Raw genomic sequence first — 23,858 nt, forward strand, 5'->3', positions numbered from 1 at the left:
CGTGGTAATGAAAGGCTGTATAACAAGGTCATAAGTATTATTATGTCAATATTTGTGCTTGGTTGGGTGCATTCTGGTCCATCTTTTATGGTATTTAAAGTGCAGAGCCTCCATCCCAGACTTATGAGCAGCCACGTGGGACCCCTTCAGCCAAAAACCTCCCCCTGGGTTTCTCAGATGTCACGATGGTGGTCATACATCCCCAACAGCTTCTCATTTCTTCTGGCTCCAAACTGTGCAGTTTTCACGAGGTGACAGTTTGGAATAATTCTGTCCCCTGCCTGGGTGAGGAGGGGGGTGACAGAGCAGCATCTGGCACCAACCAGGGCCAGCCCATCACAGATCCCTTGGTTGGGAACTCTTAAATATTTGTAAGTAAGCAAGGTGCAAAAATGGACTTTGTTCCTTGGAAAATGAATCACACTGAGATCTGCTGGAGAACAGCCAAAGAGCTGTACAAGTCAAAACCACGCCTCTGTGGTTGACTCCCGTCCTGTCTCTGGCTCAAAGACTCAGTTCCGAGAAATCAGCCACCCGTTGACAGCTGCCCTGCGAGGTGAGTACTCCAGAGCAGCTCCTGGGCTGCCAAACTCGGGGTGGTGGGTGCTCCCTGCCCACAGTGAGCCACGGCTGGGACAGGGCTGAGCCCCCACATCACGGTCTTGTCTTTGGGGGGGCTGCAATGACCACCTGATTAATTAAACGTGGCACGTTGAAGGGCAGGGAGGAGTAAACGCCAAAGGTCACAGTTTTACAGCTTTTGCTGCCGTGGGGTTGGTTTGAGTGTCTGCTGTGGGGTTGTGCTGGTTTGTCATTTTTGATGCCTTGTAAGAGCTTCTTCAGTGAATTTGTTGGGTTTTATTCAGCCCCTTGTTGCTGACAGGGGTTGCTTCTCGGGAAGAGAAATGAGAAAATCGTGGTGAAAAGAGGTAAATAATGATATAAAAAGGACTTTAATTTGTTTCAGTCGAGTGGAATGAACAGTGATTTTGGGGGGAGCTGGAGAGAACCAGCAGGAAACCACGGTGGGCTTGGGAGGGATTGAACCTGGGCAGGAGCTCGGGCTGCACCGGGGGGGGTCTCACAACGTGAACCTTCGGGGGTCTTTTTAGGGGAATTTGTAGAATTTGTACAGTCACACTGGGAGGTAGAAATTAGTCATCATAAAGGAGCAAAAATGACAGTGGGACTGAGTGAATCAGGAAATGCACTGGGTCTCTTTTAGTTTCAAATTGATAGTTCAGTTTTGCAAATACTAAAACCTTCACCAGCCCACTGGTTTCTGGCTCAGAATTGGGTTTGGGAGGGATTAAACCTGAGCAGGAGCTCAGGCTGCACCAGGTGGGGTCTTACAAGGTGAACGTTCGGGGGTCTTTTTAAGGGAATTTGTTGAATTTGTTCAGTCGACACTGTGATGCAGAAATTAAAGTAGGACTGAAATTTTGGCTTGAAATGAGGGGTCTGAACTTGTGCACTGGGGCTTCTGCCATATTAAGCAGGTCCAGGCACCTGATAGTTTTGTTTATAAAATAACAAGCCTTCATATCTAAGGGTCCCTCCCCCACTTTCACGCTCAGCTCCAGTTCAGAGCTTGCATAATGTCTGGCCTTTTTACTGTCAACTTTGGAAACCCCCAGGGTGCTGAAGCACCACCCCTTCTGGCTCATCCTGTGTTTGTTTCTCCTACCAATTTAACCCTCTCACTGCTCTGGAAACGCTGTTATCTGAGCACTCCTTGAGTTTCCTCCTGCAAATCCCCTCTGAGGGAACCACTTTGTGCTTTTTTCATGTCTGTTTACCCACAATCAAACCTTTGCAGCTTTCAGAGCTGACTTTTGCAGTGAAATATTGCTGTTTGATCAGGACACGTTCCTGATGAGCTTCTGTTGGTCCATTTGGTGCTGGTAATAACTTACACAAGACCCCAGAGGACCAAAAGCTGCTGCCCCTGTTGTTTCGGGGTGCAGGGAACCAGGTTGTGCTCCTGCAACACAGGAGGAGGAACCAGAGCAGGGTTTCCTGTGAGCAAAACAAGCTTGTGGGGAGCCACAAACAGAAAACTCGAGCAGAACAGGTGCTGTGAACTGTCACAGGCTACTTTCCACCCTGTGTGTTTTTGCAAAGGGGCTCCCAAAGCACAAACTCTGCTCCGAGCCCTCGGTGCCTTTTCTGAGCCCTGAACGGGCTCCTGTCCCCTGCAAACACTTCAGCTGCCTTTGAGCTGTGACCTCTCAATGAATTATTTATTTAATAAAGTGTTTTTAAACTTGTCTTTCTCTTTCCTTTCTGATTAATTTGTTTGAAGTTGTTTTTTCCTCTTTAATCTTAGTCCCTTCCCTCTCTTTCCCTCCCTTATCTTTTCCCCTCCCTCTGTCCTTTGTGCGGCCTCCTCTCCCAGATGTGGGTTCAGCCCTGCCAGATGGTGCCCCTTGGCACCAAGATAACGCTGAGAGCCAGTGCCAACCCCACAGGGGCTGTTGTGGCTGGCTGGGCTGTGCCCCAGGAGGTCTCAGCTCCCTGCAGGTCCCCTCAGCCTCTCCTCTCCTTCCACCCCAGGCTGCCGAGTGCATCCACCCCACAGAGCCCAGGGAACGTCAGCCCCAGGCCCTGAGGCTTCTCTGCAAGGATGGGGAAAGGAACCCAAAGGCCAAATTCTTCAAGCCAAGAGGAACCACTGAACACCTGCAGTGATCCAGAGGAACAGTCCAAATGTGGTAATGCTGGGAAAACCAAACGCTCCAGGGGAGAGCAGGGGGTGGGAAGAGCATCTCGCTCTGGGGGGCACCAGTGGGGGGGCCTGGATGGGCCTGGGTGGGGCTCAGGATGGACTGAGGGTCCAGCACAGGAGGGCAAAGCAGAGGAGAGAGGAGCCAGGCCATCCTCACCCTGCTCTTTCCTACCCCAGGGTCCTACAGAACCGAGTCAGACTGGAGAACATCCCCCAGGGTGCGTGTTCTCCTGGCTCTGAGTGTGTTCCTGGGGATCCTCAGCTTGAGCCTGGTCGTGGCACTGACTGGTGAGTCCCACCCAGGCACCCCCATGGGGAGGATCCCAGGACATTCCTGGCTCCGAGGGAGGCTCCCAAAGTGAGTGACTCCCTTTTTTCCCTGCACTTTGCTCCAGACGCCTGCTCCTCGCTCAGTCACACCTTTTCCAAGAGAATCATCCCCAGCTTCCCTCTTCCAGCTGCTGGAAAAAAAAACCCCAAGGAATCAATCCCATTTTGCTGCTTTTCAGGGCTGCCCACGTGTCTGACTCAGCTTTCTGTGTTTCAGTTCTTGGTGTCAGACCCCCTTTCTCCAAGCCGGAATTCTCCCACGTGTGCCCAGACACCTGGCCTGGTTTCCAAGGAAAATGTTATCATTTTTCTGAGGCTGAGGGCAACTGGACCACGGGCTGGACAAGGTGTGAGGCCCTGGGAGCTTCACTGGCTACCATAAGCACGAGGGATGAACTGGTGAGGACTGGGATGAACTGGTGAGGACTGGGATGAACTGGTGAGGACTGGGCTTGAGCCTCTGCAGCAGCTCCGGGGTGGGAAACACGGGGAAACCAAGAGGATAAAACCAGCCCCAAACCCCCCAGGCTGGCCCCAAAGTGCTGCCAGTGCTGGAGCCGGGAGCCAAGCCCTTGGGAAAAGCCCCAGGTCTGGCTGGGGGTGGACACAGGAGGGAAAGAGGAGGTGGGAAAGGCAAGACTGGCCAAAGCCAACGTTTCTTTGCCTTCCAGGCCTTCCTTCTGCGCTATAAAGGCAAAGCAAACCACTGGATCGGGCTGGGAATGAGGGATAACGGCTGGGAGTGGATCAATGGCACGGCCTTGAACGGCAGGTGGGTCCCTGTGTCCGTGCTGGAGCCCCGGGGTGGGCCCAGGGATTTCCTGGAGTCTGGGATGCCCCATCCTGGGATGGGCACCTTCTCCTGCCCCGTGTCCAGGCAGCTCCTGGCTTTCCATGGGGGGTTGGGATGGGCCGAGGTCGCTGCCCCCCAACCCTGATCAGAGAATTAGAGACCCCCCCCAGCCAAAGCCCTTCTCTGCTGGAGGGGAAATCCCAGCTCTTCTTAATTTTTTTGGGGGGGGGGGAGTTTTCTTCTTTTCTTCCCTTTCTCACTCTGGTCCCGTTGGCATTGCAGGTTTGAGGTGAGGGGTGTGGGGCCCTGTGGGTACCTCGATGACGGATGGATCAGCTCATCCCTGTGCCACACGGAGAAGAACTGGATCTGCAGCCGCCCCGACGACTATGAACTCTGGAAGGGGAAAACAGGAGACCCCAAACCAGGACTTTCAACCTAAATCTCTGGCCAGATGAGGGATGTTCACCCCAGCACTGCAACTGAAATATTCGGGGTGAATCTAAAAAATCAGGTATAAGGAGCTGGTTAGGGACTTACCAGGAGAATAGGCATAGCTCAGACCGGTGCTTCTCTTGGCCCTCCATTTCGGTGGGAGGTAAATCAGCCTCTTTTCTCGCTTTTTTTCAGCCTTATTTCAAGCTTTTTCCGCGTTGACCACGGTTTGAGGGCAGTTTTGGGGTGAGAAAGGAGCCTTTTAGTGTCCGTTCTTACCCTCCTGTTACTTCCGCATCACTCCCGCTCTTCTCACCCTCGGTGTGTGCTGATTGGCCGATTAAACCGTGCCCCCTCACTCCCATTGGCCACTCCTCCCCACGCTCCACCCCCTCCCTTTCCCCGCCCTCAGGGCGGACCTGGGTGGGAACTGCGCCCCCCCGCGGGCAGTGCGGGAAAGGCGGGGTACGGACCTGGTTGAGGACTGCGAGAGTGGGGTCGGGGGTGTCCGTTTTAAGTAGAAAAAGGCGGATTTTGGGGCCGGTTTTGCAACGTTTCGCATTAATAAAGAGCGGGTGTTTATAAAACTGAAGCTTGAAAGGTGCTTTTTAAAATCGTTGCTTTGTTATACACAAAAAAACAACCAGTTTGGGTGTATTGTCCATGATTTGTGATGCCCCCAAACCACCAATTATTAATTGTGAACTAATAACTGTGTGCTAATCATTGTGTTAATAACTGATTTTTATATCCCAAACCCACCATTTGGGGTGAATTGATGACTAATTTAATATACCCCAAACAATGGGGAGAACCCCCCCAAAATCCTCTGGGGAGTGGGTGCAGACTCCAAGCAGGACCTGGTTGACCAAAACAACCTCAGTTTTGGGTGAGATCTCCATTTTTGACCTTTTATTCTGCAAAATAACCTTTCAGCACCGCGAGCGGTGGTGACAGAACAACGCTCAACTGGGGCACCAAACCCCTAAAATAACGAGGGGAACCCCCCCAAAACCTTTTCAGGAGCAGGTGCCAACTCCGAGCAGGAGCCACGGGTGGGAATTCTGAGGCGGAATTTCCGTTTTCGACCTTTTATTCTGCAAAACCACCTTTGGCCCCCATTGTGGAATGGCCTCTGGAAACCAAAGAACCAAGCCCCCACCATGTGACAGTTCAACCCCATCTGTGTGCCAAGGGCTCCTTTGTGGTGTCACAGCCTGTCCTCTCCATTCCGGAATGGGCCCTGGCAACCAAAGAACCAACGCCCTACAACCCCAAAGTGAAGCCCCACCTTTGTGCCATGGGCCCTCTTGGGATGTCACAGCCTATCCCCTCCATTCCAGAATGGCTGCTGGAAACCAAAACACCAATGTCTCACAGCCCCTAGTGCAGTCCAACCCCTGGGCCATGGGCCCCTTTGTGATGTCATGGTCTGTCCTCTCCATTCTGGAATTGCCCCTGGAAACCAAAGAACCAACACCTCACACCCCCACAGTGCAGCCCCACCTGTCTGCCACGGGACTCTTTGGGATGTCACGGCCTTTCCCCCAGGAAAGAAAGCCTGGAACCTTCAGGTTTCAGATGCAGTTGGGGGGCCACCCTGGGCACTCCATGGGCAGCAAGAGCTTTCTGTCCTGGCCCTTTTTGTCTGGCAGGAATCTCCAGCTGTGTTCAATTTGGGCAGTCAGACTGGCAATTTCAGCACAGGGCTCCTGCAAGTGAACGACAGCCCTTCCCTCCAGGAAAGAAACCCCTTACCCTCGGTCTCTTCTCCTGTTCCTTAAAACACAACCTGCAGGGGAGCTTTCTGGGATCTCTTCTCTTGGGAATTGGGAAGATAGACCCACTCCCATGTTTAACACCTCAGGCAAAACCACCCTTTGAACACCTTTCCCAACCCTCTCCAACCTTTCCCAAAGCCCAGATTTTACAGGTGTCCTGTAATTCTGGCCCAATCTCACCCAAGCCCACAAACCATGACAGAAACCTCTCAGCCTCACGCTGCGTCCTTCCCATTGCTGTGCCTTATGTGCCTTAAAATCAAGGACCCAAAATTCATGGCCTGTTCTTTTTCCCAGAAAAGAAGGCGTGGTGAACTCTCCAGACCAGGGAATTGGAAGATCTCCCCAAAACTCCTTTGGTACATGCTGCAGGGTCAACGATTCCTCTGCTCTGCCCTGTCGGCGCTGCTTTGTCTCATCTGGGTCCCCAGAAACTGTCAGTGAAAGCTGGGGAATAAAATCTCTGAGCAGTTGGTTGGGTTCCAGAGGTGACCCTACTTCATTCAGCGCTGAAGGGACACAGCAATTGCTCTCTAACACCTGTACATCAGTTCTCAAAACTTTTAACTCCTTCTACATTTTAACAGACAAAGGAATTCCTGTCCATTGGCTGACCAGTTCTCTGCAGGAATTCTTCTTCTCTCTTCTATTGGCTCTCGATTTCTCACTTTGCATGATACTTAGTCCACAGTTTTTGTCCTTTTCTTGTCTTTTCCATGGATAGAGAAAGCCTCAGTAACTGTCTGTGTTAGTTTTGTCTTTGTCTCTGGTTTCTCTAAGGGTCTTTGTGGTTTAGAAATTCTGCCTTCTTGGTGTCCAGGTCTCAAAAATAGATTTCTCTGCCAGGTCTCTGACCCCTGGAATATGGCAGGCCTTAAGCTTTTACTTTGTTTTTCTAAAAAATGGCCATGGCCCAGAACTTGCCCATCATCCATTGTCTATTGCCCCCATTCAATCTCCTGCCAGCAGTTTCTCCCCACTGCTGGGTGGGCTCCTTTGTCAAGCACTAGAACTTGTTGGGTAACAGGCCCAGTCCTGTTGCCTATTTTTCGTGGGGATGTGCAGGAGGGCATTGAGTCTTCCAGGAGCAAATTGGCAGAGGACCCCAAGCTGGCTTGCAGTGTGGATGTGCTGGAGGGTAGGAAGGCTGTGCAGAGGGACCTGGACAGGCTGGACCTCTGGGCCGAGCCCGTGGGCATGAGGTTCAAGAGTGCCTTTGAGGCCTTTGGGGCCTCTGGCCACAAGAACCCCCTGCAGCTCCAGGCCGGGGGCAGAGGAGCTGCAAAGGGTCCCCGTGGGAGAGGCCCTGGGGGTGCTGGTGGACAGAGGCTGAACCTGAGCCAGCGGGTGCCCGGGTGGGCAAGAAGGCCAAGGGCAGGCTGGCCTGGATCAGAAAGAGTGTGGCAGCAGGAGCAGGGCAGTGATGCTTCTGCTGGACTGGGCACTGGTGAGGCCACAGCTGGAGTGCTGTGTCCAGCTCTGGGCCCCTCAATTCAGGGAGAACCTTGAGGGGCTGGAGTGGGTGGAGAGCAGGGCAATGGAGCTGGGCAAGGCTCTGCAGTGCATGGCCTGTGAGGAGCAGCTGAGGGAGCTGGGCTTCTCCATCCTGGAGATGAGGAGGCTCGGGGCTGACCTTCTCCCTGTCCACAACTTCCTGACAGGAGGCTGGAGCCAGGTGGGGGTCAGCCCCTTCTCCGAGGCAACAGGCAACAGGACAAGAGGACACGAGGACCTGCCTGTCAGGGGCTGTTTGTCAGGGACAGGAGCAGGACTTTTTGGAGAGAAACAGGGATTAGGTATTGAAATGGGCTGCCCAGGGAGGTGGTGGAGTCACCATCCCTGGAGGTGTTTAAGCAAAGACTGGCCATGGCACTGAGTGCCGTGGTCTGCTTGACGTGCTGGGATGGGGCGTAGGCTGGACGCCGGTTGATCTCACAAGTCTCTGCCAAGCTCATGGACTCTGGGCTTCTGTGCCAGCCCAGCCTTTGGGGACAGCGTGCTAGTGGCTCAGAGGCTCCGTCCTTGCTTTGCCTTGCCCATCTCATTGCACAGCAATGGGGCACAGGCTGAGCCCCAGGGACACCAGAGCCAGGCGGCCTGAGCTCTTTTTCCTGCAGCGTCTGCCTGGGGCAGCCCAGCCAGGCCTGAGTCTCTGCAGGAGAGGCCAAGCCCAGCCAGAGAGGGCTCAGCCCTCTGAGGCTGCACTCACTGCAAAGGGAACAAAACCTTGGCCCAGAGGACATCCTGCCCCCAAATGGAGAACTGGAAAGGTCAAGAATAAAAAAGTCATCTCCCCCATTATTCAAGAAATGTTCAGACCTCTTTCCTAAAAGTATCCAGGACTCGGGTCACCCAATTTTCTCTCTGACAAGGGTTTTTCCGTGGTTCCCCTCAATTCCCAGCCTGCCCAGGATCACTTATGAGGTCCCAACCCCCACTTTTTCCCCCCTCTCCCACCCCTTACCCATCATCCCCCAATCCCCAACCCCCTCATGCTCACTTTGGCGGGTTCCACCTTTCTCGTTTCCCCCACTTTTCTGACCTCTCCCACCCCTTTCCCATCAGCCCCCAATTCTCAGTCTCGCTCCCCCTCCACTTTTGGGGGGGTCCCACTCCCCTCCCACCCACTTTGGGGTCCCACCACCCCTTTTATCCCCTCTGACTCACCGACCCCCTCTTCCCAACACCCCCTCTCACCCCAGAGCTCCTCACCTGCAGTGGGAAGGGCTCCCAGTAACACCAGTGCCCATAAATGTCCCCCCCAAAAAAAGGGTTACGTGGGGTCCTGTGTGGGCTCTGAGTGAGTTTGGGGTTCCTTGGAGCATGGCCCCACTGGCTCCCAGTTCCCCTCTCTGTAGTTCCAGTCACTCCCAGTATGATCCCGGTCACTGACAGTCACTCCTAGGATGGTTCCTGTATGGTCCTGGTCACTCCCAATAGGATCCCGGTTGCCCCCAAGGTGGTCCCAGTTGCTCCCAGTCCCCCCCACGATGGTTCCTTTCCCTCTCAGGGACTCCCAGTCTGAGTCCAGTATGGCCCCAGGCACTTTCAGTCACTGCCTGGACGAGGCCATTTGCCCCCTGCATGGTCCCAGTTGCTCCCAGTATGATCCCACTATGAGTCCAGACATTCCTAGTATGATCCCAGGAACTTGCAGTATGAATCCAGTTTGATCCCAGTCTTCCCCAGTATGGTTGCAGTCCCTCTCACATACTCCCAGTATTATTGCAGTCACTCCCAGGATGATCCCATTATGAACCCAGTTGCCCCCAGCGTGGTTCCAGTTGCTCCCATTCACCCCTACTGTGCTTCCAGTCACTCCCAGTATGATCCCTGTCACTCCCAGCCACTCCCAGTAGATCCCTCTTGCCTCCAACAGGCTCCCAGTCACCCCCAGTATCATCTCACTCACTTTTAGTCATACCCAGTATCATCCCACTATGATCCCAGTCACTCCCGGTACGATACCAGTCTCTCCAAGTAGGATCCAAGTTACCCCCTGCATGATCCCAGTTGCTCCCAGTCACCCCACTAGAGTTCCACTCCCTCCCAGTCCCTCCCAGGACCATCCCAGTAGGATCCCAGTGACACCCCAGATGGTGGCACTCACACCCAGGATGAACCCAGACATGCCCTGGCACTCCCAGTAGAAAGCCATTTGCCCCCAGCAGGGTCCCAGTTCCTCCCAGTCACTGACTGTGGTTCCAGTTGCTCCCAGTATGATCCCTGGCACTCCCAGTCACTCCCATGTGATCCCAGTCAGTCCCAGTATGATCCCAGTCACTCCTGGTCTCTCCCACTATATCCCAGTTGCTGCCAATGTGGTCCCACTCACTCCTGGTTGTTCCCAGTAGCTTCCAGCATAATCCCAGTTGCTCACAGCAGCTCCCAGTCACCCCCAATATGGTCCTAGTTGCTCCCAGTATGATCCCAGTCATTCCCAGTATGATCCCACTTGCTCCCAGTATATCCCAGTTGTGCTAACATGGTTCCAGTGGTCCTCAGAATGCTCCCAGTCACTCCCAGTATGATCCCAGTCACCCTCACAGTCTGCCCAATGGCTCCCAAGATGATCCCATTGCCCCCAGCATGGACCAAGCGGTTCCCACTGTGTGATCCCAGTATGACCCCAGTTATCCCCAGTGTGGTCACAGTTGCTCCCAGTTCCTCCCAGTGTGATCCCAGTTGCTCCCAGCAGAGACTCAGTTGCTCCCATTATGATCCCAGTATGATCCCTGTATGATCTCAGTACAATCACAGTTACCCCAGCATGGTCCCAATTGCTCCCAGTTGCCCCCAACACGGTCCAAGTCACTCCCAGTGTGGTCCCAGTCACCCCCAGGATGGTTGCAGACTCTCCCAGTATATCCCAGTTGCCCTCAGCATGCTCACAGTCATACCCAGCTACTTCCACTTGCCTCAGGATGCTTCCAGTTCCCATCAGTACGATCCCAGTCATTCCCAGTCTATGGCAGTTGCCTCCAGCATGCACCCTGTCACTCCCAGTCACTCCCAGTTTCTTCCAGGTTGATCCCAGTTTCTCCAAGTGTGTCCCCAGTTGCCTTCCATCATGGCCCCACTGGTTCCCAGTTCCCCTCTGGGTAGTTCCACTCACTCCCAATAGGATCCCAGTCACTCCCAATAGGAATCTAGTTGCCCTCAAGGTTGTCCCAGTTGCTCCCAGTCCCCCCCCGGATGGTTCTTTTCCCTCTCAGGGACTCCCAGTCTGAGTCCAGTCTGGCCCCAGGCACTTTCAGTCACTGCCTGGACGATGCCATTTGCCCCTGCATGGTCCCAGTTGCTCCCAGGATGATCTCAGTATGTGTCCAGTATGTGTCCCAGTATGGCCCCAGGAACTTGCAGACACCTGCAGTACAAATCCAGTTTGATCCCAGTAATCCCAGTATGGTTGCAGTGCCTCTCACATACTCCCAGTAGTATTGCAGTCACTCCCAGGATGGTCCCAGTATGAGCCCAGCAGGGGCCCAGCTGCTCCCACTCTGATCCCAGTTGCCCCCAGTGTGGTTGCTCCAGGATGGATCAGGGATGGGGAGCCCTTTGTGCTTCCCCTTGTGTCACCCTGTTCTGGGGGAGCTCTGGGGGGACATCTGCACCCCAACACGGCATCCAACACATCCCAAAGTGTGCTGGGACCCCCTTGAACCTGGGAATTCAGGGGAACCATGGAAAAACCCTTGTCAGAGAGAAAATTGGGAGACCTGAGTCCTGGATGCTTTTAGGAAAGAGGTCTAAACATTTCTTGACTAATGGAGGGGGGGTGACTTTTTTATTCTTGACCTTTCCAGTTCTCCATTTGGAGAAGGGAGCAATTGCTGTGTCCCTTCAGCGCTGAATGAAGTAGGGTCACCTCTGGAACCCAACCAACTGCTCAGAGATTTTATTCCCCGGCTTTCACTGACAGTTTCTGGGGACCCAGATGAGACAAAGCAGCGCCGACAGGGCAGAGCAGAGGAATCGTTGGCCCTGCAGCGTGTACCAAAGGAGTTTTGGGGAGATCTTCCAGTTCCCTGGTCTGGAGAGTTCACCACGCCTTCTTTTCTGGGAAAAAGAACAGGCCATGAATTTTGGGTCCTTGATTTTAAGGCCTTTTGCCTGCACATAAGGCACAGCAATGGGAAGGACGTAGCGTGAGGCTGACAGGTTTCTGTCATGGTTTGTGGGCTTGGGTGAGATTGGGCCATAATTACAGGACACCTGTAAAATCTGGGCTTTGGGAAAGGTTGGGGAGGGTTGGGAAAGGTGTTCAAAGGGTGGTTTTGCCTGAGGTGTTAAACATGGGAGTGGGTCTATCTTCCCAATTCCCAAGAGAAGAGATCCCAGAAAGCTCCCCTGCAGGTTGTGTTTTAAGGGACAGGAGAAGAGACCGAGGGTAAGGGGTTTCTTTCCTGGAGGGAAGGGCTGTCGTTCACTTGCAGGAGCCCTGAGCTGAAATTGCCAGTCTGACTGCCCAAACTGAACACAGATGAAGATTCCTGCCGGATAAAAAGGGCCAGGACAGAAAGTTCTTGCTGCCCATGGAGTGCCCAGGGTGGCCCCCCAACTGCATCTGAAACCCGAAGGTTCCAGGCTTTCTTTCCTGGGGGAAAGGCCGTGACATCCCAAAGAGTCCCGTGGCAGACAGGTGGGGCTGCACTGTGGGGGTGTGAGGTGTTGGTTCTTTGGTTTCCAGGGGCAATTCCAGAATGGAGAGGACAGACCATGACATCACAATGGGGCCCATGGCACATGGGTTGGGCTGCACTAGGGGCTGTGAGACATTGGTGTTTTGGTTTCCAGCAGCCATTCTGGAATGGAGGGGATAGGCCGTGACATCCCAAGAGGGCCCATGGCACAAAGGTGGGGCTTCACTTTGGGGTTGTAGGGCGTTGGTTCTTTGGTTGCCAGGGCCCATTCTGGAATGGAGAGGACAGGCTGTGGCACCACAAAGGAGCCCTTGGCACAAGGATGGGGTTGAACTGTCACATGGTGGGGGCTTGGTTCTTTGGTTTCCAGAGGCTATTCCGGAATGGAGAGGATAGGCCAGAATGGATAGGACAACAAAAGGGCCCAAAGCACAGGGGTTGGTCTGCACTATGGTGTGGGGTGTTGGTTCTTTGGTTGCCAGGGCCTATTCTGGAATGGAGAGGACAGGCTGTGACAAGAAGTGCCTGTCAGAACAGACGCACAAGAATCTTATGTGGGCATATTCTCTGTTCTGCCCTGCACACCCTAGTGCTGGGGTCAAAACTCAGCCTCTCTGCTTCTCTCTCCTGAGGGACTTGTTATTAGACATCCCTTTCCCCTGCGCTCCTTTCAAAAGCCCTCCTGGTAATTCCCAAGCCTGTACCTGGCTCTCATCCCCTCTCTGGCTCAGAGCCCTCGAGTTATCTTTCAGAGAGCTGGGCCTGTCAATCCATCATCCCTTTGGCTGGCTCAGAGGTTGCTGCAGTCGCTGGGTTATTCTCTTTTTCAGGTCCCAGAAATAAAACCAAAATCAGTGCAGGACTTTAGCAGCACATCGACCAAACCCCAACCATTCCACCACTCACCATCTCCTAAGTGCTCCGAGGTCCTCCAGTCCCTGGCTCCGGCCAGAGTCGCAACCTGCGGCTATCCCTGCGTGGCACACCTGGAAGAGGGAAAGAAAATGTTCTGTGGCATTTCTGAAAGTTCCCTGGGCCCCTGCTCCTCTTCGCTACCTCCCCGACTCACCTGCAATGTTCATCTCTTTCCAAAGGCTACCGGGACGGCCCCTCCAAAGAGAAGAGGGAAATGCTTTATTGCTGAGCCCTGCAATACCCTGCCCTTGCCCACCAGGCCAGCACGAGAGCACCTGACCTTGTCGCTCGGCTCCTGGGCCTGCGGCTCTGCTCCCCTGGCAATACGCACGGCCACTGCAAAGAAATCCCCCAGGGAAGGCACACACTGACGGATCCCCTCAGAGGGCAACATTCTCACCAAAACTCCCCTCTCAGCTTCCTTTACACTGACCTCTTACTGCAGGGACCTCCTTCCCATTCTGCTGATGCTTCTCAGGTTGCGAACCACCCGGAAAAAAACCCAAATGCCAAGGGATGTGCTCAGATTCACCATAGATACAGCCCACTAGAATTAACATCTGATTCAGACTGGCAGGAAAATGCCCACCTTGCTCATCGTCCCTCCGGTGCCCAAGGCCCCCCCACTGCTTGCATCCCACCTGGAAAGAACAAGAAGATGCTCACAGAACGACCTTTGAAGAGAAGTGCCTGTCAGAACTGCAAGGAGGGATGCACAACAATCTCACGTGGGGGATATTCTCAGCTCTGCCCTGCAGACCCTTGTGCTGGGGTCAAAACTCAGCCTCTCTGCTTCCCTCTCCTGAGGGACTTGTTCTTAGACATCCCTTTCCCCTCCCGGCAATTCCCAAGCCTGGACCCGGCTCTTATCCCCTCTCTGCCTCGGAGCCCTCAACTTCTCTTGCAGAGAGCTGGGCCTGTCAACCCACCTGCCAAAAGCAGGGCCCTTGGGCTGCCTCGGAGGTTCCTGCAGTCGCCCCAGGCCCTGCCCAAGGCCCTCCCATCAGGGGCTGGGCCCTGGGGCCGGGGGAGAACCCACCCGCGGCTTGGCCGTTCTTGCCCAGCCCTGCTCTGGCCCAGCCTCCTCCCCCTGCACACTCCCCACTGCCACAGCCTGCGCTGGGGCAGCAGTTCCTTCCTGGGCCCTTTCCAGCTGCCCCCATGGGGACACTTCCATTTTCTGGGCCAGGCCCCAGAGGCAATCCCAGCCAGTCCTGCCCCTCGTCCCCAGCCCGGCTCACTGACTCCTGGTGGCCCCTGGAAGTCAAGAGCCAAAGGCCGACCCCCCCAGAGTGCAGCCCCACCCATCTGCACTGGGGCCCCAGGGCTTCCCTTTCCCAAGCAGCCCCTGCAAAGCCTTGTCAGAGAGAAAACTGGGTGACCCGAGTCCTGGATGCTTTTAGGAAAGAGGTCTGAACATTTCTTGACTAATGGAGGGGGATGACTTCTTTATTCTTGACCTTTCCAGTTCTCCATTTGGGGGCAGGATGTCCTCTGGGCCAAGGTTTTGTTCCCTTGGCAGTGAGTGCAGCCTCAGAGGGCTGAGCCCTCTCTGGCTGGGCTTGGCCTCTCCTGCAGAGACTCAGGCCTGGCTGGGCTGCCCCAGGCAGACGCTGCAGGAAGAAGAGCTCAGGCCGCCTGGCTCTGGTGTCCCTGGGGCTCAGCCTGTGCCCCATTGCTGTGCAGGGGCTGAGCCCCACCTCTGCCTCGGGGCCTTGGCCAAAGGGCTGGCAAGGAAGAGGCCCAGCAGCCTTGGGGCCTGCCCAGCTTTCCTCCTCCCTGGGGGCTCTCAGTCCTCCCCTGACACCGTGTGGCCCCAAGGCCTTGCTGGCTTCGGGCTCACGGCCCGCCGGCACCATCCCAGCGGCCTGACCCCCCTCCTTCCCCTCTCTCCAGCCTCTCCTGCCTTTTCTGGCAAGGGGCCATCCAAGGAAAACCCCAGTTCTCAGCAATGGCACCTGTGGCACGGCTGCAAGGCTCGAGTGGGCCAGGCAAGAGCAGGAGCACCGAGAGCCTGAGGAGCCAGGAGATGCCCTGGCTGGGCATCGTGCTGCTGCGGGACGAGCTGACACCTCTGCACAGTCTCTGCCCGTCCCTGCCAGCCGACTTCTGCCCAGGCTCTGGGCACGGGGACGGAGCACTGACAGTTTTCAGCCACCACGCTGTTCCACAGAGGCTGTGATGTCACAAGGCCCTTGCCTGGCAGCCAGGAGATGGGCAAGGCAAGGCAAGGACGGAGCCTCTGAGCCACCAGCACGCTGTCCCCAAAGGCTGGGGTGGCACAGAAGCCCAGAGTCCATGAGCTTGGCAGAGACTTGGGAGATCAACCGGCGTCCAGCCTACGCCCCATCCCCAGCACGTCAAGCAGACCACGGCACTCAGTGCCATGGCCAGTCTTTGCTTAAACACCTCCAGGGATGGTGACTCCACCACCTCCCTGGGTAGCCCATTTCAATACCTAATCCCTGTTTCTCTCCAAAAAGTCCTGCTCCTGTCCCTGACAAACAGCCCCTGACAGGCAGGTCCTCGTGTCCTCTTGTCCTAATGCCTGTTGCCTCGGAGAAGGGGCTGACCCCCACCTGGCTCCAGCCTCCTGTCAGGAAGTTGTGGACAGGGAGAAGGTCAGCCTCGAGCCTCCTCTTCTCCAGGTTGGAGAAGCCCAGCTCCCTCAGCTGCTCCTCACAGGCCATGCACTGCAGAGCCTTGCCCAGCTCCATTGCCCTGCTCTCCACCCACTCCAGCCCCTCAAGGTTCTCCCTGAATTGAGGGGCCCAGAGCTGGACACAGCACTCCAGCTGTGGCCTCACCAGTGCCCAGTCCAGCAGAAGCATCACTGCCCTGCTCCTGCTGCCACACTCTTTCTGATCCAGGCCAGCCTGCCCTTGGCCTTCTTGCCCACCCGGGCACCCGCTGGCTCAGGTTCAGCCTCTGTCCACCAGCACCCCCAGGGCCTCTCCCACAGGGACCCTTTGCAGCTCCTCTGCCCCCGGCCTGGAGCTGCAGGGGGTTCTTGTGGCCAGAGGCCCCAAAGGCACCAAAGGCACTCTTGAACCTCATGCCCACGGGCTCGGCCCAGAGGTCCAGCCTGTCCAGGTCCCTCTGCACAGCCTTCCTACCCTCCAGCACATCCACACTGCAAGCCAGCTTGGGGTCCTCTGCCAATTTGCTCCTGGAAGACTCAATGCCCTCCTGCACATCCCCACGAAAAATAGGCAACAGGACTGGGCCTGTTACCCAACAAGTTCTAGTGCTTGACAAAGGAGCCCACCCAGCAGTGGGGAGAAACTGCTGGCAGGAGATTGAATGGGGGCAATAGAGAATGGATGATGGACAAGTTCTAGGCCATGGCCATTTGTTAGAAAAACAAAGTAAAAGTTTAAGGCCTGCCATATTCCAGGGGTCAGAGACCTGGCAGAGAAATCTATTTTTGAGACCTGGACACCAAGAAGGCAGAATTTCTAAACCACTAAGACCCTTAGAGAAACCAGAGACAAAGTCAAAACTAACACAGACAGTTACTGACGCTCTCCCTATCTAGGGAAAAGACAAGAAAAGGACAAAAACTGTGGACTAAGTATCATGCAAAGTGAGAAATCGAGAGCCAATAGAAGAGAGAATAAGAATTCCTGCAGAGAACTGGTCAACCAAGGGACAGGAATTCCTTTGTCTGCTAAAATGTAGAAATTGTTAAGAGTTTTGAGAACTGATGTACAGGTGTTAGAGAGCAATTGCTGTGTCCCTTCAGTGCTGAATGAAGTAGGGTCACCTCTGGAACCCAACCAACTGCTCAGAGATTTTATTCCCCGGCTTTCACTGACAGTTTCTGGGGACCCAGATGAGACAAAGCAGCGCCGACAGGGCAGAGCAGAGGAATCGTTGACCCTGCAGCGTGTACCAAAGGAGTTTTGGGGAGATCTTCCAATTCCCTGGTCTGGAGAGTTCACCACGCCTTCTTTTCTGGGAAAAAGAACAGGCCATGAATTTTGGGTCCTTGATTTTAAGGCCTTTTGCCTGCACATAATGCACAGCAATGGGAAGGACGCAGCGTGAGGCTGAGAGGTTTCTGTCATGGTTTGTGGGCTTGAGTGAGATTGGGCCATAATTACAGGACACCTGTAAAATCTGGGCTTTGGGAAAGGTTGGGGAGGGTTGGGAAAGGTGTTCAAAGGGTGGTTTTGCCTGAGGTGTTAAACATGGGAGTGGGTCTATCTTCCCATTTCCCAAGAGAAGAGATCCCAGAAAGCTCCCCTGCAGGTTGTGTTTTAGGGAACAGGAGAAGAGACCGAGGGTAAGGGGTTTCCTTCCTGGAGGGAAGGGCTGTCGTTCACTTGCAGGAGCCCTGCGCTGAAATTGCCAGTCTGACTGCCCAAATTGAACACAGCTGGAGATTCCTGCCAGACAAAAAGGGCCAGGACAGAAAGCTCTTGCTGCCCATGGAGTGCCCAGGGTGGCCCCCAGCTGCATCTGAAACCTGAAGGTTCCAGGCTTTCTTTCCTGGGGGAAAGGCCGTGACATCCCAAAGAGTCCCGTGGCAGACAGGTGGGGCTGCACTGTGGGGGTGTGAGGTGTTGGTTCTTTGGTTTCCAGGGGCTATTCCAGAATGGAGAGGACAGGCTGTGACATCACAAAGGGGCCCATGGCACACGGATGGGGTTGAACTGTCATGTGATGGGGGCTTGGTTCTTTGGTTTCCAGAGGCTATTCCGGAATGGAGAGGATAGACCAGAATGGATAGGACAACAAAAGGGCCCAAAGCACATGGGTTGGTCTGCACTATGGTGTGGGGTGTTGGTTCTTTGGTTGCCAGGGCCTATTCTGGAATGGAGAGGACAGGCTGTGACAAGAAGTGCCTGTCAGAACTGCAAAGATGGACACACAAGAATCTTATGTGGGCATATTCTCTGTTCTGCCCTGCACACCCTAGTGCTGGGGTCAAAACTCAGCCTCTCTGCTTCCCTCTCCTGAGGGACTTGTTATTAGACATCCCTTTCCCCTGTGCTCCTTTCAAAAGCTCTCCTGGTAATTCCCAAGCCTGTACCCGGCTCTCATCCCCTCTCTGTCCTCTTCCCACTCCCCTGTTCAATCCCAACATGCCAGGACAGGGATCCCAGTTGCTTGGCTGCACTCCCACCTAGTTCCATATGGTGGGCCATGATATCCCAGCACTGGAGCAGCCAGGTCAGCAGGGGCTCTCCCAGCTGGAGGCTGAAATCTTTTCACATCTCTCACAGCTCATCTGGGGATGGGGATCGGGTGATTATCTCTGGCCCTGCCTCTTGCTCCTGTTCTGAGGGCTCTGCTTCCCCTCCATCCCTCACTAACTGAGCTGATTTGGTCTTGGATTTCTCCTGTAGAGGGGCAGCTGTTGCTGGCACAGGTTGTTCCTCTGCAGCTTCAATGGCCACAGTACCTCTTGGTCTCCTTTCCTTTTCCTCCCCCTGAGGGCACTGGGTCTTAGTTTAACAAGATTACAACTTAGAAATTAAGAGACTTCAGGTGGAAGTGTGGAAAAGAAGAAACCTTTTATTAACAAAATCTGAATAAACAACAAATGGTGCAACCAAAAACTTTCAGAAGAAACCAAACAAAGTCCCAAATCCCCAGGTGGGGGGGAGAAACTGTCCCGGCAGTTCAAAGCTCTCGCAGCCCTGTGTGCTCGCAGCCAGCAGTGAAGGAGTCCCTTTTCCCAGGGGCAGCCCCCAAAGCAGAACACCTCGCTCCCAGATGGGTCGGGCTCTCTCTCTCTCTCTCTCCCTCTCTCTCTCTCTCTCTCTCTCTCTCGGTCGCTCTCCACGAGGTGTCCCCATGGGGAAAAAACTTCCTCTCAGGGAAAGAGAACAAGGTGGCCAAAACCAGCTCCCGCTCTGTCTGGTCCCGGACAAACCCCAAAAGCCCCCGAACAAAGGACCCCCCGCCCTCCCCGCGGCCACCGCGGTGTCCCCGAGAGCCGCCCTCCCCCCACTGCCCCTGCCCAGCGCCTGCGGCTCCGCTCCAACCCACCCCATCCCGGGAGACACAGATGGGAATGGGGGGGACACTGGGAAACAATTCCAACACCTCTTTTCAAACCTCTGACACCTGGTTCCCAGACATTCCCAAAGAAGGGGCTTCCCGTGGCCTCGAGCCAGGGACCGACCTTTGTATTGAACCAACTCCTGGGGAGACACGTTCCCATCCCTGTCCCCATTCCCATTCCTGGGGTTCCCATCCCTGTCCCCATTCCAATTCCTGGGGTTCCCATCCCTGTCCCCATTCCCATTCCTGAGGATCCCATCCCTGTCCCCATTCCCATCCCTGTCCCCATTCCCATTCCTGGGCTTCCCATCCCTGTCCTGATTCCCATTCCTGGGGTTCCCATCCCTGTCCGCCTTCCCACTTCCTGCTGTGCCAACCTGCTCCCAGTGTCCCCGTTCCGGTCCCCACTATCCCTATCCTGGTCTCCTATGTCCCCATTCCCTTTCCCCCTGTCCCAATTCCCATTCCTGGTGACTCCAACCTGCTCCCAATGACCCCATTCCCATTCCTGGAGTTCCCATTCCTGGTGTCCCCAACCTGCTCCCAGTGTCCCCATCCCTGTCCCCAATGTCCCCATCCCAGTCCCCCCTGTCCCCATTCCTATTCCTGGTTCCCACAGAGGAACTGCCAGGTGCTGGAGGAGGGAGCCAGGATTTATTGCCCAAAGCAGGAGATTTTCACACCCAAATTAAAGCCTCAGGAATAATTGTGGTCCTGGGTTTCACACGGGAAAAAGCAGGAAGTTGATCCATCGGGAAGAGCCGCAGGGGGGCCGGGGTGGGTGGGAGCAGCGGGATGAGCTCTGCCAGCAGCTCCTGCCTTTCCGCAGGGAGAGGGAAGGGGTGGATCCAGCTCCAGGATCGCTCAGGCTGTGATTCCTGCTGGGATGAGAGCGGGGAAAGGAGTCACCATGTCCCTGTTCCCATCCCAGGGGATGGAGTCGGCTGTGGAGCCCAGGGAGAGGAGGAACTGCTCCGGAATCCCTCCTGATCCTGCTCCGTCCATCCCACCCCAATCCCACTCCATCCATCCCACGCCAATCCCACTCCAGAATCCAGCCCTGATCCCAGTCCACAATTCCACCTGATCCCACTCTGGAATCCTGCCCTGAGCTGGAATCCCCTTCCAATCCCACTCCAGCCATTAGGCCCCCATTCCCCTCTGGAATCCCGGCATCCATCCTGGGATCCCTGCCCAGAGGATCTGGATCCACACACGCTGCTGGGACTCACTGGTGGGCGCGGGGTTGTATCCCTTCCCCTCCCTCTTCCCTATGGAAAGAAAGCGGGATCAGCACCCGTGGCACAGGATCCCCGGAATGCTGCCGGGCAGATCCGTGCCCCTTCCCAACCCCCATCCCGGGAGTTACCGGATCGGAGCTTCCAGACACCGACTCCCACGAGGCCGATGATGATGATGATGGCGGCGATGACGGACACAGTGTCCTAGTTAGAACAGCTGGGACCGATTCCTCACTGGATGGGTGTAGCCCAAAACTGGATTCTATGGCCTTCCATGCCATTTTCCCAGGAACTGTTGTCAGGAGAGGCCTGCGAGGTGGGGGGGATGTCCTGAGCACCCTCATAGCCTTTTATGGACTGAGCATCCTCATAGCCTTTTATGGAATTCCCCACTCTGAGGGAAGAACTAAGCATCCTTTTATGGAATTCCCTGCTCTGAGGGGAGGACTGGGCATTCCTGCCTGAACTGGAGAATATATAAACCTGGAGTTTCAGAACCTTTTTACCACTCGTGGGATCCAGAGGAGGACTGCAGCTCACCGCTCTCAAGCAGCCTGAGACCACCCCCCTCAACTGGACTGCAATCCCCACTTTTGACCAGACTGCAACAGCTCTCCCACCAGCAGGTTTTTTTCTCCTCTCCCTTTACTTTGGACTGGGGGGGGGGCCAAGGAACAGCACTTTGTTGATGCCCCAGGGTGCTGGGTTCTACATTTGGGTTTTGTGGATTCAAACCAATTGCTTGTCTGTATAATCAGACTTATTGGGCAAGGGGGGCCCAAGGGGGGCCCAAGGGGGGCCCAAGGGGGCTGGGCCAGGGGGGGAAGGGCTGCAGGGGGTGGATCCCGGAGGAGGAAACCCGCCAAAAGCGGCGGCCCAGCCGAGGGAGGAGCCGAGCGGGAGCACAAAGAAGAGCAGCCAAAAGGTCCTGGCGGTCGCTCGGCAATGGCGGGGGGGGGGGCGAGAGCGGTTTGGGGGCCCCCCGTGAGAGCCGGGGGGAACCCCGGTAGCCGCGGAGTGGGGAGAGCGGAGAGGGGCGATCCCGGAGCTGGGGGACCCCTGGAATGCTGGAGGGGGGGAGCAGAGAGGGAGCGCCGGGCCCCTTAAGCAGGGGTCCCGGAGAGGGGGAAGGCCTTGGAGTGTGGAGAGGAGGGGGGGCCTTGAGGCGGGGTGGGAGCCGAGAGCGCCAAGAGGTTTGCGAGGGTGGGAGGCGAGAGAGGAGGGCCGGCCGGCCCCGGGAGGCAGAGTGGGGAGAAGTGAGCCCTGGGACCCCCCTGGCAACACTAAAGGGGACCCCAGAGAGTGGTAACCCCCCGGAGCCTCAATCCCCCCGGCAGCCCGGAGAAGGGGGACCCCCAATGCAGGCAGAAGTGCCATCAGGCCAGACAGGGGGGACCCCCCTAACCCCAGAGAGCAGAGAGGGGGAATTCTGGGAGGGGATTTTTGGCTGAATGTTGTTGTTTTGGGGGTTTTTATGGGCACAAGTTGCCCGGTGAGTCCTAGAGCTGGACTTGGGCAGGAGGAACCCCCAAGGCAATGCGCTCACACCTTGTTTTTCCCCCCCAGCAAGATTTCTGCTTCCCAAAGCTTGGTCGGATGGAGGAGGAGGCTGCGAGGAAGAGGAAGATGCCGCGGGCCCCCCAGGCAGGTGAGGAGGAAGTCAGTGCCCCTTTGGGTCATTCTTTTGTGGCCGTCCTGCCAGGGCCGGAGTTGGGGGGATGTCCTTGGGCTTTCCTTTGGGCCGGAGAAAAATCCCCTGCGTGTCCTTGTTGCTTCCTGCCCCAGACCCCGAGGTGAGGCCGGAGAGCGCGGAGGACAAATCCCGGCGGCAGAGCCTGGTGGGAGAGGCCGTTTTGAAGGGCTCCCCGGCGCAGGAAGGTAGCAGGGAGGAAAAGGGCCGGAGATGCCCCCGCAGGAGGGGCTCCAAAGCCAGCCCAGGGGGCTGTGAGGAGCAAAGAGCCAGCGTGTGCCGGGAAGGCGGCCGGAGCTTGAGGCGGAGCTGCGAGCTGGTGGTCCCTGAGCAGCCTCCCAGCAGGGAGAAGCCCTTCAGGTGTTTGGATTGTGGGAAGAGCTTCAGGAAGAGAACCAACCTCCAGAGGCACCAGCACATCCACACTGGGGAACGGCCCTACACGTGTGGGAAGTGTGGAAAGAGCTTCAAACAGAGCTCCAACCTGCTCCAACACCAGATGATCCACAGTGGGGAAAGGCCCTACATGTGTGAGGAGTGTGGGAAGAGCTTCAGTGACCGCTCTACCCTGCGCACCCACCGTCGCATCCACAGTGGGGAACAGCCCTACACGTGTGCGGAGTGTGGGAAGAGCTTCAGGAAGAGCTCCACCCTCCACAATCATCGACGCATCCACAGTGGGGAACGGCCCTACACGTGTGGGGAGTGTGGGAAGTGCTTCAGTGACAGCTCCACCCTCCGCAACCACCGTCGCATCCACACTGGGGAACGGCCCTACACATGTGGGGAGTGTGGGAAGAGCTTCAGGCAGAGCTCCCACCTGCTCTGACACCAGATGATCCACAGTGGGGAAAGGCCCTACATGTGTGAGGAATGTGGGAAGAGCTTCACTCAGATCTCCGACCTGCTCCGACACCAGATGATCCACAGTGGGGAAGGCCCTACATGTGTGCAGAGTGTGGGAAGAGCTTCAGGGACAGCTCCAGCCTTTGCAAACACCGTTGCATCCACACCAGGGAATGGCCCTACAAGTGCTTGGAATGTGGAAAGAGCTTCAGCACAAGCACCAAGCTGCTCAGCCACCAGCACATCCACACTGGGGAACAGCCCTACACGTGTAGGGAATGTGGGACAGCTCCACCCTCTACACCCACCGTCGCCTCCACATCAGGGAGAGGCCCTTCCACTGTGGGGAGTGTGGGATGAGCTTCACGCAGAGCTCTTCCTTGACCTCCCACCAACGGACCCACCGGTAAGAGAAGCCCCGAGTGCCCCGACTGCGGGAAGAGCTTCGGCCGCTGCTCCAACTCCATCAGCCATGGGAGGACCCGCGTTGGATGATCCAGAGGGACCCCCGTTGGGCACAGACCTGGTGTGCTGGTTTTAAGGTAAACCAGCAGGGGAAATGTCAGCGGTGACACCTGGAATGCGATGGAACACCTGGAAAGGGAATGAGAATGCCTGGAATGGGAATGGGGACATAAAGAATGGGATGGGGACAATAGCAATGGGATGGGAACACCAGGAATGGAAATGGGAACACCTGGAATGGGAATGGGGACATTGGAAGCAGACTGGGGACACTAGGAATGGGGATGGGGGCAGCAGGAATGGGAGTGGGGACACGTGGAATGGGGAGGGAACACCTGGAATGGGAATGAGAACACCTGGAATGGAAATGGGGACACCAGGAATGGGAATGGGAACACCTGGAATTGGAACGGAGACACCTGGAATGGGAACACCTGGAATTGGAATGGAGGCACCTGGAATGGGAACACCTGGAA

The 23,858-nt window shown here is 55.8% G+C and overlaps 1 protein-coding gene, 1 long non-coding RNA gene and 1 pseudogene across 6 annotated transcripts in view; 2 read left to right on the forward strand and 1 right to left on the reverse strand.

The window, feature by feature from the left end:
* LOC135404462 (C-type lectin domain family 2 member D-like) overlaps positions 1-4,374 on the forward strand; it is a 110,023-nt gene extending 105,649 nt beyond the window's left edge. Inside the window, exons 1-7 of one of the 5 annotated variants that reach the window (XM_064639228.1) lie at positions 522-556; positions 867-929; positions 2,557-2,714; positions 2,906-3,016; positions 3,276-3,457; positions 3,730-3,830; positions 4,134-4,374. In XM_064639228.1, coding sequence (XP_064495298.1) covers positions 2,627-2,714; positions 2,906-3,016; positions 3,276-3,457; positions 3,730-3,830; positions 4,134-4,293 — 642 coding nt within the window. In that variant the 5' untranslated portion in view covers positions 522-556; positions 867-929; positions 2,557-2,626 and the 3' untranslated portion in view covers positions 4,294-4,374. Of the gene's footprint in view, positions 1-503; positions 557-788; positions 930-2,236; positions 2,715-2,905; positions 3,017-3,275; positions 3,458-3,729; positions 3,831-4,133 lie in introns of those variants that run through there. The other 4 variants (XM_064639230.1, XM_064639226.1, XM_064639229.1 and 1 more) reach the window with 4 other exon arrangements.
* Positions 4,375-19,780: 15,406 nt separating this feature from the next.
* LOC135404520 (uncharacterized) lies at positions 19,781-20,571 on the reverse strand. The gene is made up of 3 exons (XR_010425712.1): positions 20,510-20,571; positions 20,373-20,411; positions 19,781-20,018 (listed from the first exon to the last, which is right to left on the reverse strand). It is a non-coding gene; the product is annotated as an uncharacterized LOC135404520 (long non-coding RNA).
* A 1,528-nt stretch (positions 20,572-22,099) lies between these two features.
* The window catches only part of LOC135404804 (zinc finger protein 850-like), a 133,009-nt pseudogene continuing 131,250 nt past the window's right edge, over positions 22,100-23,858 (forward strand).

The sequence above is a fragment of the Pseudopipra pipra genome, chromosome W (assembly GCF_036250125.1).
Source record: "Pseudopipra pipra isolate bDixPip1 chromosome W, bDixPip1.hap1, whole genome shotgun sequence".
Lineage (NCBI taxonomy): Eukaryota > Metazoa > Chordata > Aves > Passeriformes > Pipridae > Pseudopipra > Pseudopipra pipra.